Here is a 15657-nt window from a genome sequence, read left to right on the forward strand (position 1 = left end):
AACGCTGTATCACATTAAAAAACACGTTCAATCATGGTAAACTGCCGCAAACCAGCATTTTTGGACTTTTTAAAAAAACGCTAAAAAATGCAAACGCGGAAAAACGTGGGAAACTCACTAAACGCAGAAAAACGCCACTAAACACTAATGCAAAAACGTTAAAGAAAGCTGAAGAAACAATTGAGTATTGTCCGTGATACTTTTTTTATTTGCACTAACATACAATTTAAGGACAAGCTTTCGGGGTATGTCCCCTTCTTCAAAGTCCAAGCAGTACTATACAGCTTGTCCTCAAAATTGTATGTTAGTGCAAATTAAAAAAGTATCACGGACAGTACTCAATTGTTTCTGTCGCAAATGCACTAATACGGCTACAATCACCTTAAAGAAAGCTGAAAAACTCACATTTTTAATGTGACTTTACACAGCTAACGTTATCAGTATTATCAAAACTCCTAGTGTGCATGGAGCCTTTAACTGCAACAAAACAATTTTTTTTCAATAAATATTAGAAACTGTCCGGTTATGATCGTCTTTAATTTTTCTTGTCCAAGTGCCAACTGTTCCCTCATTTCTTGTCCTATCACAAGCACAGGAAGTAAAGCAAAATCTATCCAGTGGGGTAATGGAGAATAATAAAGACCTGACAGAAGTTTTTATTCTTCCTAAGTCTATTTAAAACTTTAAAAAAGTGTAGTACAATATGATGAAGAACGTTCATCAAACCACCAGCCAGAAAACATGACAAGTAACACCAGATACTGTTCAAATCTGTGTAACATTTGAGTTACTGTCTAAGATGAGCTCGTACAAAGATACCACTGGCTGTGAAAGTGTGTTACAGGACAGGGTAGGGAGAAACAAGGACAGTATGAGCAGTGGGTAGGAAGGGGGAACTATTTAAATTAGGTAGTTTCTTGCCAAAAATGAAGTAGAAGGAAAATAGGTAGGAGGGGAAGGTTCTGAAAAGCAAACTGGAGATAGGTGGTAGAAAGAGAAGACAGGAAATGCTATTTGGGGCAAAAAAAATGGGGGTGCAGAGAAGGGAGGGAAAAAGAATGGATAGTGGACCACTGGGGGGGATGGGCAGAGGATCAGGAACATAATGAAGGGGATTAGGAAAAAACGAACAACTGGAGGGAGGGTAGAAGAAAGCATGAAAGAAGGGTAAGAAAGATTAAAGTGTTACTAAACCCATGACCCTGCACTCACTATATCTGGTCTCCTACAGTACTTAGAACATGGAAATGCAATTATTTTAGTAAACATAAACTGATAAATCACCTTTGCTCATCAGCAGTATATAGCAGTCTTGTGACTTCTATTCGTGTCCAACAGAGCACTGGTTAAAGCTTGGAGGAGTTTTCATTCTCATCTCACTGTCCTATGAGACTGCATGACCCTTGACCCTCTGTCTGGACAGTACTGATTAGCCCTGTGCTGATCACATGCACTCTACCAAGGAAAGAAAAAATCAATACACACCAAACTGAGCATGTGCAGCTTGCCCCCAAGGCTCTGTTCTATCAGGATCTGAGTCAGAGACCGGATTAAACATCTTTTTTATACAATGTAGAGGATTAACCCCTTAAATTCCACGGTGAGCATGCTTTTCTGCATATACAGACTGATTTTACGGTTATGGGTTTGTAACACTTTAAGCTAGAGGGTAACCCTAGATACTCTCCACCAGAATGAGCTTACTACATCAGAAAAGCTAAAGACAATCCAGTAATGCAAATTTTTGCTGTTTTAGTATGATTTGGTCCTTTTGAGAGAGGGTCAAGTTCCCCATCAACCCAAGTTCCTCCATTTTTGTCACATACATTCAATTTTTATAAACAATTAGGAGTTAGATGAACCTGGCATTCGATGTAGACAATGGATATACTATATCAGTTGTGCTGTCCCTGGTCTTTCGTCGGATAACATTTTACTGAGACTAAAGAAATGTACATTACTGTTTGTATGTCTGCCTATGCAGTTTGCACCCTTATTGGACAACTGCTGAGATTTCATCAGTTGCAGCATTTAGTGAGCCTCAGTTGATTTTGCTCTATATTTGCAGGAAAGCATAAACGCAGTAAAGTCACTGTGTAGCACAACAAACTAGTAAGCACAGAATGTATACTGTACATGATGGATGCCTACAGGCACATAAATAACAATTGTTTTCTTTCATTAGGCTAATCACCTTCACATATACTGTATATCTAAGACACCTTTAAACCACTGTTTATTCTATTTTACTTTAAGAGAAATGCATCTAGAAGTAAAATGTCTAATGTTTGCTTCCAGAGTAAACTGATGGAGAGTTATAAGGAGGCTGAAGAACAGATGTCAAGAACTGGAGATACAACAAAAGGTTGGTTTACAATATAATGCAAAATATGGTATAGGTCATTAGAAGTTATAAAACAATCCTTCCTGATCACATCTGTTTTCTCAGCAACACACAGATTTTAAAACAACTTATAGGAAATACTGAGTTGTGAATAAGCAATATTGTGGCACCTTCAAAAACCTTAAATCAGTGAACATCAGAAATTTGTAAATGGTGCCAGCACTAGGCCAATAATATCAGCTGTCCCTAAATAGCGAAATACACTTGTGAAAATAAAATTATGAATAGGTAGGCAATAAATCAAAAGACATGATATAACCTTAAATTAGTGAAGCGCTAAAATAATAAATCTATACATATATTAAAGTGCCATCAGTGAATAATAGTGCTTTGGTGTTAATAATTTCTTACTGATCAATGAAACACTATAACTGATATATACCAAATTAACAACTCATATTAATATATATAAAAATCAAACTAATCTATAATATATCAGTGATAGATAATATAATCCGTGAAAAAGACTATATTTATATCTACAATAAATTCCTACTTCACATCCAATATTAAAGTGAAAAATAATGATCGATATTTAAAGTGAAAAGTGTATATGACAAACATAAACCTTTCAATGTGCATATACAAAAAAAATATATATATACAGTCATGGCCGAAATTGTTGGCACCCTTGATATTTTTCCTGAAAATCAAGTATTTCACACAAAAAAGGTATTGCATTAACACATGTTTTGCTATACACATGTTTATTCCCTTTGTATGTATTGGAACAAATATAAAACAGAGGCAGAAAAGCAAATATGACATAATGTCACACAAAACCCCAAAAATGGGCTGGACAAAAGTATTGGCACCCTTAACTTAATATTTGGTTGCACACCCTTTGGAAAACATAACTGAAATCAGTCGCTTCCTATAACCATCAATAAGCTTCTGACACCTCTCACCCGGAATTTTGGACCACTCTTCCTTTGCAAACAGCTCCAGGTCTCTCTTATTGGAAGGACACCTTTTCCCAACAGCAATTTTAAGATCTCTCCACAGGTGTTCAATGGGATTTAGATCTGGGCTCATTGCTGGCCACTTCAGAACTCTCCAGCGCTTCTTTGCCATCCATTTCTGAGTGCTTTTTGACGTATGTTTGGGGTCATTGTCCTGCTGGAAGACCCAGGATCTTGGACGCAAACCCAGCTTTCTGACACTGGGCCCTACAGTGCGACCCAAAATCCTTTGGTAATCCTCAGATTTCATGATGCCTTGCACACAGTCAAGGCACCCAGTGCCAGAGGCAGCAAAACAACCCCAAAACATCATTGAACCTCCACCATATTTTACCGTAGGTACTGTGTTTTGTTCTTTGTAGGCCTCATTCCGTTTTCGGTAAACAGTAGAATGATGTGCTTTACCGAAAAGCTCTATCTTGGTCTCATCTGTCCACAAGACGTTTTCCCAGAAGGCTTTTGGCTTACTCAAGTACATTTTGGCAAACTGTAGTCTTGCTTTTTTATGTCTCTGTGTCAGCAGTGGGGTCCTCCTGGGTCTCCTGCCATAGCGTTTCATTTCATTTAAATGTCGACGGATAGTTCGCGCTGACACTGATGCTCCCTGAGCCTGCAGGACAGCTTGAATGTCTTTGGAACATGTTTGGGGCTGCTTATCCACCATCCGGACTATTCTGCGTTGCAATCTTTCATCAATTTTCCTCATCCGTCCACGACCAGGGAGATTAGCTACAGTGCCATGGGTTGCAAACTTCTTGATAATGTTGCGCACTGTGGACAAAGGCAAATCTAGTTCTCTGGAGATGGACTTGTAACCTTGAGATTGTTGATATTTTGCCACAATTTTGGTTCTCAGGTCCTCAGACAGTTCTCGTCTCCTCTTTCTGTTGTCCATGCTTAGTGTGGCACAGACAGACACACAATGCAAAGGTTAAGTGAACGTCTCTCCTTTTTATCTGCTTTCAGGTGTGATTTCTATATTGCCCACACCTGTTACTTGCCCCAGGTGAGTTTACAGGAGCATCACATGCTTGTAACATTCTTATTTATCCGCAGTTGTGAAAGGGTGCCAATACTTTTGTCCAGCCCATTTTTGGAGGTTTGTGTGACATTATGTCGAATTTGCTTTCTTTCCTCCCTTTTTTTGTTTTGTCCCAATACACACAAAGGGAATAAACATGTGTATAGCAAAACATGTGTTAATGCAATACGTTTCGTGAGAAATACATGATTTCCTGGAGAAATATCAAGGGTGCCAACAATTTCGGCCATGACTGTATATATATATAAAAGTCCATGCAGGTGTAACTTGTGACAAAACGAACAGTGATCTTCACTTCTAGTGCTCAAATAAATCCTCAAATGGCAGCAGTGTCTGCTCCCCTCCCCACACTGACCCTCAAGTGGCCAAAAGGCTACTGGTCTCCTCTATGGCCAATCTTTATTTCCAGGTAGCTCAGCAGGGGATCACAGGATTTCCACTCCACCTCCACTCACACGTCATATAGGACACAAACAGAACTTCCCATAGTGTAATATTGTTAACGCTGATGAAGACACGACGCACGTGACGCAACGCGTCGGTACGCCATATCCGGTTTGGAGTTACGTCACTTCCGGTCACGTGGGGACGCATGTCCGGACGCAGCGGTCATATTGGTTTCCCTTGTTTCATGTGATACACCTATGGGATGAGGTGGAAAGCTTTCTGTAACCAGGAAACAAATGTGAGTGTAACCAATATGTTCTAGAAGTGTTTGTATTAAACAATATTACACTATGGGAAGTTCTGTTTGTGTCCTATATGACGTGTGAGTGGAGGTGGAGTGGAAATCCTGTGATCCCCTGCTGAGCTACCTGGAAATAAAGATTGGCCATAGAGGAGACCAGTAGCCTTTTGGCCCCTTGAGGGTCAGTGTGGGGAGGTGAGCAGGCACTGCTGCCATTTGAGGATTTATTTGAGCACTAGAAGTGAAGATCACTGTTCGTTTTGTCACAAGTTACACCTGCATGGACTTTTTTTATATATATATTTTTTATATATATTTTTTTTTGTACAGTTGTGACCAAAATTATTCAACCCCCACTGAAATTGAGTGTTTTGGCCAGTTTGACATTGCTTTTGATCATTCAGTCATCTTGCTTACATTTACATTAAAGAGGCACTTGTAGGTCAGACAAATATAACATAACAGTTATAATGAAATAACCACAAATGTCTTTTCTGTGCTCACAGCATTATCAGTTTTATTCAACCCCCAAGTGACATTCAATCTTAGTACTTAGTACAGCATCCTTTTACAGTTATAACAGCTTTTAAACGTGAAGCATAGCTTGACACAAGTGTCTTGCAGCGATCTACGGGTATCTTCGCCCATTCTTCATGGGCAAAGGCCTCCAGTTCAGTCACATTCTTAGGCTTGCGCACTGCAACTGCTTTCTTTAAGTCCCACCAGAGGTTCTCAATCGGATTTAAGTCTGGTGACTGCGATGGCCACTCCAAAATGTTCCAGCCTTTCCTCTGCAACCATGCTCTAGTGGACTTGGAGGTATGCTTGGGATCATTGTCCTGTTGAAAGGTCCAACGTCTCCCAAGCCTCAGGTGTGTGACGGACTGCATCACGTTTCCATCCAATATCTCCTGGTACTGAAGAGAATTCATGGTACCTTGCACACGCTGAAGCTTCCCTGTACCTGCAGAAGCAAAACAGCCCCAAAGCATGATTGACCCTCCACCATGCTTCACAGTAGGCAAGGTGTTCTTTTCATCATAGGCCTTGTTCTTCCTCCTCCAAACATAGCGTTGATCCATGGGCCCAAACAGTTCTAATTTTGTTTCATCAGTCCACAGAACACTATCCCACAACTTTTGTGGTTTGTCCACATGGCTTTTGGCATACTGCAGTCGACTCTTCTTATTCTTTGGAGACAGCAAGGGGGTACGCCTGGGAGTTCTGGCACGGAGGCCTTCATTACGCAGTGTGCGTCTTATTGTCTGGGCTGAAACTTCTGTACCCACATCTGACAAATCTTTTCTCAGTTCCTCAGCAGTCACACGGGGACTTCTCTCCACTCTACGCTTCAGGTAGCGCACAGCAGTCGAAGTCAGCATCTTCTTTCTGCCACGACCAGGTAGCGTTTCAACAGTGCCCTTTGCCTTGAATTTGCGAATGATGCTTCCTAAGGTGTCTCTTGGTATGTTTAACATCTTTGCAATCTTCTTATAGCCATTGCCCTTCCTGTGAAGAGAAATCACCTCTTCTCTTGTCTTCCTGGACCATTCTCTTGCCTTCACCATGTTTGTAACCACACCAGTAAATGTCTAGAAGGAGCTGAGTATCACAGTCATTTTAAAGCTGCCTAATTGGTGCTTATTATGCTTGATTGCTGCTCGGTGACATCCACAGGTGTTTTCAATACCTGATGGAAAGCACCTGTATGAACCTCTGTTCTTCAGAGTGGTAGTCTTTAAGGGGTTGAATAATTGTGGCAATGAAGAAACCACATAAGAACCATTTACTACTGTATTACATAAACAATTGATGTCATTTTAGTTGCATTTGGGTAGTTACAACGTCCTTGTAGGATTTGATTCTGAATACAATTCCAAATGTACACTATAGTCCCTAAACCCCTTTACAGCATTGGGGGTTGAATAATTTTGGTCACAACTGTATATGCACATTGAAAGGTTTATGTTTGTCATATACACTTTTCACTTTAAATATCGATCATTATTTTTCACTTTAATATTGGATGTGAAGTAGGAATTTATTGTAGATATAAATATAGTCTTTTTCACGGATTATATTATCTATCACTGATATATTATGGATTAGTTTGATTTTTATATATATTAATATGAGTTGTTAATTTGGTATATATCAGTTATAGTGTTTCATTGATCAGTAAGAAATTATTAACACCAAAGCACTATTATTCACTGATGGCACTTTAATATATGTATAGATTATATTAGCGCTTCACTAATTTAAGGTTATATAATTGGTTACTTAATGGTTTAAGGGAGAGTGAGAGCAGCTGTTAATTTAGGGACCTTACCTGTATTAAGCGCAGGAGGACATTTCCATTTTCAATAAGACATGATAAATTATATCAAAATAATCTCACAGCAACATAAAGCGACTTAAAGTCCCAGACAAAATATATTAACCACTTGCCCTCCTGAGGATTTACCCCCCTTCCTGACCAGGCCATTTTTTGCATTATGGCTCCTCGTTACTTAGACTGACAATTGCATGGTCATGCAACGTTGCACCCAAATGGAAATTACTTCCTTTTTTTCCCACGAATTGAGCTTTCTTTCGGTGGTATTCGATCGCCTGTGCAGTTTTTATTTTTTTGCGCTATAAAAAAACAGCAATTTTGAGAAAAAACAATATTTTTGATTTTGTTATTAAACATGTCCAGTAAAAATCAAATTTCATTATAAATTTACACCAAAATGTATTCTGCGACATGCCTTTGCTAAAAAAAAATCCCAATACGCGTAAATTAATTGGTTTACGTGAAAGTTATAGCTTTTACAAATGGTGTATATATACTGTGTTTTTTTTTTGTGTTCCATTTTTACTAGTAATGACGCAATCAGCAACTTATAGCGTGACTGCGGCGGACATTCTGACACTAGGGGGAAATGACTTGGTGTCACTGACATCCCCAGTGACACCAATACAGTGATCAGTGCTAAAAAAAAAAGCACTGACACTGTACTAATGGCACTGGGCAGGAAAAGGTTAACATGAGGGGCGATCAAAGGGTTAACTGTGTGCTGGGAGTGTTTTACTAGGGGGCCGGTGTCTTGGTGCTTCACTGTAAGCACTTCTCAGGATGGCTATGCTGTGCACAGCCATCCAGAGTAGTGTGTCTGAGCTGAAGGGGAGGAAGACTGTTAGAAAACAAAACAGTCTTCCTCCCCGTCGGTGATAGTCGGAAATCACCGGGCGCCGGTGAGTAATTACCGGCCGGGGCATGGTGATTGACAGCCACAACAGTGAATGGCAGCGCAAGTAGGGCACGTGTGCCCCTTACCCGGAGATGCAAAATAGTGTATATATACACGTGATTTTGCACACCCATGCCGCCCTGTAGCAGTATTTCTGCTAAAGGCCAGACGGGAAGCAGTTAAAGATAAAGTGTATGACAGTCCCATGAAATGTTAGCCAGCAGATCAAAAGATTTTCTTTTCCACCATGTGTAGGCAATAAGTGAATTCCTCTCACACCAGAAATTATTGGCCCCGGTTAAGGTGGTCAAAAACCACTATGGTCATGCAATAAGCTGACAGCCAACAGCAAGCACTCATGGACTGGGCCTCCTGGTCTCCTAATATGGAATTTTGATCCAAGGAACCAAAAATAACAACCCCCAGATAGGTGTTCTCGAAGCTCTGGGTGAATGGTTAATTGAATGGATTCCCAATTCCAGGCTCTCCTCAAGGTATAGATAGTGCTCCAAGTAGCTCATATAAACCAAATAGATTAGAATGCTCTAAGTATAATAATTATTAAAGACCATGGTTGAGATATATAAAATGTCAATATGCTCACATGTGACAGTGCCCAAATACTGGCACCAGTCTATGTAGCCTGTGTATCGTGAATCTCAATTGTGATGGCCGGCATGCGTTCCAAGCCTCACTACCAGCGGGCAGGATGTGATGTCATAGGGACTCGGAAGTGACAGGATCCTTCTTCTATGTACATTTCACCTAGCGGCATCTTCCTGAAGACGCCGCTAGGTGAAACGTATGTAGAAGGTTAAAAAAAAAAAAAAACACCTGCCCGTTGCTCAGAACTGTCCCAAGCATCAAACGATATAAAATTGAACATCCCTGATATAGGAAGGACCAAAAGGGCATTCGCTTAGTAAATGAGTTGACTCCTCACTTTGCAATAAATACCCAATTACATGGACAGAAAATTAAAAAAACCACAAAAAAAAACATTTTGCTTGCATATGACTGGATGATGGAAGTCAGCGGAGCTTCCCCTCATTTACTAAGCAGTGCAGCAACTACACTACCAGAGGGTACAGTCCATTTGCCTTTAGTAAATCAATGCCTAATTCTTTAGCGAATACCCTATAATTTCCTAAACGGACAACATTTGCAGAATTTTGTCTAGCAGGCCTTTTGAGGAAAGGCCTAATCTATAATATCTACAAAGTGCTGACCTCACTTCTCCTCCAATCCACAGTCAAACATTTATATATAAAAAATTAGAACAGATTCTAGTGGAGGAAATACTTCTGAAAACCAATACAAAATACTTTTTCAGTGGTACCAAACCCCAGAACTGCTACAAACCATGGTCTGCATTTATTTCAGTAGAAGAAAATGCCTATATACAAAAAGGATGTGTTTTTAGGCAGCAGTATGCAGCAGGCTAACTGTGCACATGACATATATGCTCTTGCTTAAACTATGATCTGCTGCTTTTGAAGCAATCTACAATATTTGGCTTGTATACCTGACACTTAGCCCTGGTTCACACCTATGCGATTTGACAGTTCAAAATCACATGACAAGTCACACCTCATTTGAAATGATTTGAACGGTTCCATTGTGCACAGTTTTTGTGCAATTTGATTGCGACTTGCATTAATATCTGTTAATGAAGCCGCAATGAAACTGCACATTAAAATCACACTGATCGTTGGCTTTGAAATCACGCTGACATAGCACGACTTAAAAGCCGGACTGGTGTGAACCAGGGCTTATGCACTTATCTAGAAAATCAATAAAAAGTCAGTTTTATAAAAAAAGAATGCCAAAGACCATTTGGTGGAACTTTTCATAGTAAACCCATAAACAGATTTAATTGTAGATTACAAACACAGTTCACACCAGAGAGAAATATTATATTCTTTGGATGTTGGATCACATTTTAGCTTTGCTCAGATTTGGGCAAGTTATATTACTTTGTAAGATCATTTCTGATTGGTGGCATAGGATTCCTGAACTTGCATAGTGCACGTTGTCTTCTCATTCATTGTTTTCCTTTTTAAAAAGTCTAATCATTTTGAATATGTTTATAGCAGCTCAAGCTTTCTGGGATTTGTGCCGAGAGAACAAATGCAGAGAATTCTTGCTAACCCTGGTAACATGTTACATGAAATCGGTCTTTCACAAGATTGTTCACGAACAGCCCAAGGACAGAGGTATTATTGCTGCTATTAATTATGAACAATATAGATTCAAATATTAAACAGTAATGTTAAAGTAAGACTGAAGGAAAAACTTTTTTCTTTTTAAGTTTTGGATAAAGTGGAGAGGGATTAGAACAACTGTCAGGTTTTTACTGCTTTCTATGGCCCCGTTAGGGAGATTCCCCCTCTCTAATTGTCGTATTTACTGTTATAATCCAAAGTAAAAGTAAATGAAAGAAATCCAATTTTTGAGTTGTCTCCAGAAAAGTAGTAGAGGGAAAATTTCCATTGGAGACACTAGTGTTGGTGACAAGGGATTCCCACACTTTGGAGGGATTTCCTCTCACTTCCTGTTTGGCTGTGGGACAGAATGTGAAGGGAAATCTCTCCAGTGAGACACAGATGGGAGAAAAAACTGACACTGGTTATAACCCCCCCTCACTCTTTCCAAAATGGAAAAAAAATAATTGCCTTTAATTCTACTTTAACTTTTCTGTCCATTTAAACTAAAATTTTTCAGAGGCTATATTTGTCTTTCTTTTAAAGTGTTACTAAATCCAGAACAGTACAGTCAGTCTGTATATGCAGTAAAGCACGCTTGTTATACTCACTGTGGAACCTAAGGGGTTAATCCTCCACATTGTGTAAAAGAGGTTTGATTTTATCTTCTCTAATCTTCTACTTCTACTGTCCTCAAATCATTTCCTGATAGAACAGAGTCTTGGGGGCAAGCTGCACATGCTCAGTTTGGTGTGTTACTAGAGAGGTTTTTTTCCTTGGGAGAGTGCATGTCATCAGCACAGGGCCAATCAGCACTGTTCAGACAGAGGGTCAGGGGTCCTGCAGACTCATAGGACAATCGGGAGAAATGAAAACTCTTACAAGCTTTAACCAGTGCTCTGCTGGACACTGATAGAAGTCACAAGACTGCTCTAACTGCTGATGAGAAAAGGTATTTTTCAGTTTATATTTACTAAAATAATTGCATGTCCATGTTCTGTGTACTGTGGGAGACCAGATATAGCAAATGCAGGGTCCTGGGTTTAGTAACACTTTAATAACTTGCGTTAAAGCTGAACTCAAGGCAAATAGCCTAATACACAAATGAAATACATATAAAGGAGCTGTTTAATATGTCAAAGGAGTTGCATTTCTGTCTATCCAGTTTTGAGATTTATATAGCTGTACCACGCAGCACATGTCTGTCTGAAAGGGGACCTGAAAATTGCTGCAGTTTCACTTACAAGTCTCCACCTTACCATCATCCTGCGACACTACAGAAAAAGGAAAAGTGAGACACCAGAGGCGCAATTAGAACCTTCAGGACCCCCTTGTGCAAGTAAACATGAAGGGCCCCCCGACCCCCAGCTGGGGCCCATCCCACTGATCCCGGGTCCCTTTCCATTAATCCTGGGGCCCTTTACTCCCATTGCAAGACCCTTTATTATGGTTCCACAGTGGGATTCTTTCACATTTTCTGCAGTGGGCCCCCTTCCTGCTGTTTTGGGGGGGGTCTTCCACGATGGCAAAACTACCAGGGTCGCAAACGTTGCACTCGCTACTGGACCCTATTGTTCCTGGTAGCAAGTTTGACCTTTCCGATACTGGTAGTTCTGCCACTGGTGTCAGTATAACTGTGAATGGTGCCTGTCAGTAGAGCAGTGGATGGTGTCAGTATGGTAGTGGACTTTGTCAGTAATGCAGTAAATGGTATCAGTAGGACAGTGGACAAGGTAGTTTTTTGGGGTTTTTATTTTATTTTTACTTTACAATTTTGTTTTTTTTTTACAATTTTTTTTAGGAGCCCTGCTGAGGACATCCCAATGACCTTTGATGTTTCACTTTTGAGACAGAAAAAGGAGGTTGAGGACATTACCCTCAATCTCAATCTCTGCAGCCTCAGCTGCACAGAATGATTGGACAGAAGTAGCTGTGTACAGAGCTTCCCATACATTCACAAACTGAAGCATAGTAAACAAAGTCCTATCCAGATGTAGAACTAAATGTGATAGGGGAACCGCTGGGGACCCCTGGAGAATAGGGCCGGGTCACGATTTGTGATTCTGCAACATTTATAGTTACGCTTCTGTGGCACACTGCTGAGCTTATCTTTCCATCATTATGTTCTTTTCTCCTATCAGCATTTTATTTTTTGTTAGGCACGTGAGTACTGCAGCACACCAATAGAAATGTACGTACTTACACTGTTAAAAATATTACCTTTTGATGCTATATTAATGCATACAGAGCTGCATTAATTTGTGTCTTTTATTGTTCGACTTCAAAATAAATTGTAAAAATTAAACCCTTTTTTTCAATTCCCAATATAAAATGCTGAATCCTTCTCAACATTTTATTTCTCTATTGTTTGTCCTGGTTACAAGGAAATTAAATGGGTGTATTATTCAGTTTTTTTTTTTTACTAAATATATTTATTGTATTCATGGCACATATGGCCTGGTCGGGTCCATAAAAGTAGTATGCACTACACTTTGAGTCTTTATGAAGCCATAAGGAGGTATTCCTTACTTCCCTACTCTGACTACAAAAAAACTAAAGCCCTACTCCGGACACGGAAAAAAGAGGAAAAAAAAAAAACCTTTGTGGACTCTCCCACATTGCAAGGGTTAAATACTCATTGCAGGAAAGGCTTTTTCCTCGCTTCAGCAGGGTTCCACCAGCGGTGCGACCGGTCCACCCTGCGGCCCTCTCTCTAAGCTGCTGTTGGCCCTGATTGCATGCCTGCCCCCACCATGTACAATAGTGTACAGATTGTAAGCTCCATGAGCAGGGCCCTCCTATTCCTTCTGTATTGAACTGTATTGTAATTGTACTGTCCCCCTTTATATTGTAAAGCGCTACGTAAATGGTTGGCGCTATATAAATCCTGTACAATAATTTCATAAAATAGGCCTGCATTGTACATGATGATTCAAACTGACTGCCCTCAGCCCAGAGCTTTGAGAAGAAAAGGAGAGTACTGGATTAGGGAGACTGGTAAGTAATGAAGCCTCTTCTTGATTGAACAAGCATTTAACCCTTGCAGCTCAGAGGAGCCCGCTACAAGGGTATTTTATTTATTTTTTTGTGCCCAGAGTCGGGCTTTAACAAATCAAAATGTTAACCTGTTTTGGGTCTCAATAACTCCTGTTGACCTTCTACTTACTTTTATCTTCAGACTTTGAACAAGCATTTTCCTTTCTCCAAGCAAGTGAATGTTTTGCTGAGTTCATGAATGGAACAGAAGGTAAAAATATATATAGCATATATTTTTATATATTCTGTAGAAATATGTTCTGTATATATAATAAAGGAACCATCATGACAGGTACTATTGGATTTAACTGAATAGGTTCCACTAACATGTCGGCAGGGCACGGGGTAGCTGATGACAGATCTTCCTCTATGTTCCCCAATAACCCATACCAAGTGTGGGATACATGAGAGGACTACCCCTGGGGTGGGTTCTTCCAGGTTGCACTAGGTACCTACAGTGCATCCAGAAAGTATTCACAGCTCTTAACTTTTTCCACATTTTGTTATGTTACAGCCTTATTCCAAAGTGGATTAAATTAATTTTGTTCCTCAATATTCTACAAACAATACCCCATAATGACAACGTGAAAGAAGTTTGTTTTGAAATCTTTGCACTTTATTAAAAATAAAAAACGAAAAAAAAAAAAACACATGTACATTATTACAAGTATTCACAGCCTTTGCCATGACACTCAAAATTGAGCTCTGGTGCATCTTGTTCCCACTAATCATCCTTGAGATGTTTCCACAACTTGATTGGACTCCACCTGTGGGAAATTCAGTTAATTGGACATGATTAGGAAAGGCATAAACCTGTCTATATAAGGTCCCACAGTTAACAGTGCATGTCAGAGCACAAACCAAGCCATGAAGTCCAAGGAATTGTCTGTAGACCTCCGAGACACGATTGCATCAAGGCACAGATCTGGGGAAGGGTACAGAAAAATTTCTGCAGCATTGAAGGTCCCAATGACCACAGTGGCCTCCATCATCCGTAAATGTAAGAAGTTTGGAACCACTAGGAATCTAACTAGAGCAGGCAATTCTGCCAAAATGAGCGATTGAGGGAGAAGGGCCTTAGCCAGGGAGGTAACCAAGCACCTGATGGTCACTCTGAAAGAGCTCCAGCATTTCTCTGTGGAGAGAGGAGAACCTTGCAGAAGAACAACCATCTCTGTAGCATTCCACCAATCAGACCTGTAGGGTAGAGTGGCCAGACAGAAGCCACTCCTCAGTAAAAGGCAAATGGCTGCCCACCTGGAGTTTGCCAAAAGGCACCTGGGGGACTCTCAGACCATGAGAAACAAAACTCTGGTTTGATGAAACAAAGACTGAACTTTTTGGCCTGAATGCCAAGCGTCATGTCTGGAGGAAACCAGGCACCGCTCACCACCTGGCCAATACCATCCCTGCAGTGAAGCATGGTGGTCGCAGAATCATCCTGGGGGGATGTTTTTCAGTGGCAGGAACTGGGAGACTAGTCAGGATCAAAGGAAAAATTAATGCAGCAATGTACAGAGACATTCTTAATGAAACCTGTTCCAGAGCGCTCTGGACCGTAGACTGGGGCAACTGTTCACCTTTCAACAGGACAACAACCCTAAGCACACAGCCCACATAAGTAAGGAGTGGCTATGGGCCAAGTCTGTGAATCTCTTGGAGTGGCCCAGCCAGAGGCCAGACTTGAACCCAATTGAACATCTCTGGAGAGATCTGAAAATGGCTGTGCACCGACGCTCCCCATCCAGCCTGATGGAGCTTGAGAGGTACTGCAAAGAAGAATGGGAGAAATTGCCCAAAAATAGATGTGCCAAGCTTGTAGCATCATACTCAAAACGACTTGAGGCTGTAATTGGTGCTAAAGGTGCTTCAACAAAGTATTGAGAAAAGGCTGTAAATACTTAGGTACATGTGGTTTTTTTTGTTTTGTTTTTTTCTAATAAATTGCAGAGATTCAAAACGAACTTCTTTCACGTTGTTATTATGGGGTATTGTTTGTGGAATGTTGAGGAAAAAAATTAAATGAATCCATTTTGGAATAAGACTAACATAACAAAATGTGGTAAAAGATAAGCGCTGTGAATA

The 15657-nt window shown here is 40.2% G+C and overlaps 1 protein-coding gene across 8 annotated transcripts in view; it reads left to right on the forward strand.

The window, feature by feature from the left end:
- Positions 1-15657, forward strand: part of LOC149444320 (uncharacterized) — a 192075-nt gene that overhangs the window by 167202 nt on the left and 9216 nt on the right. For all 8 annotated transcript variants that reach the window (XM_089654683.1, XM_089654688.1, XM_089654685.1 and 5 more), the window contains 3 exons: positions 2299-2365; positions 10426-10548; positions 13715-13783. In XM_089654683.1, the coding sequence (XP_089510809.1) occupies positions 2299-2365; positions 10426-10548; positions 13715-13783 (259 nt within the window). The remainder of the gene's footprint in view (positions 1-2298; positions 2366-10425; positions 10549-13714; positions 13784-15657) is intronic.

Source organism: Staurois parvus, unplaced genomic scaffold, assembly GCF_062004578.1.
Source record: "Staurois parvus isolate SC_StPar_1 unplaced genomic scaffold, SC_StPar_1.0 ptg000789l, whole genome shotgun sequence".
NCBI lineage: Eukaryota > Metazoa > Chordata > Amphibia > Anura > Ranidae > Staurois > Staurois parvus.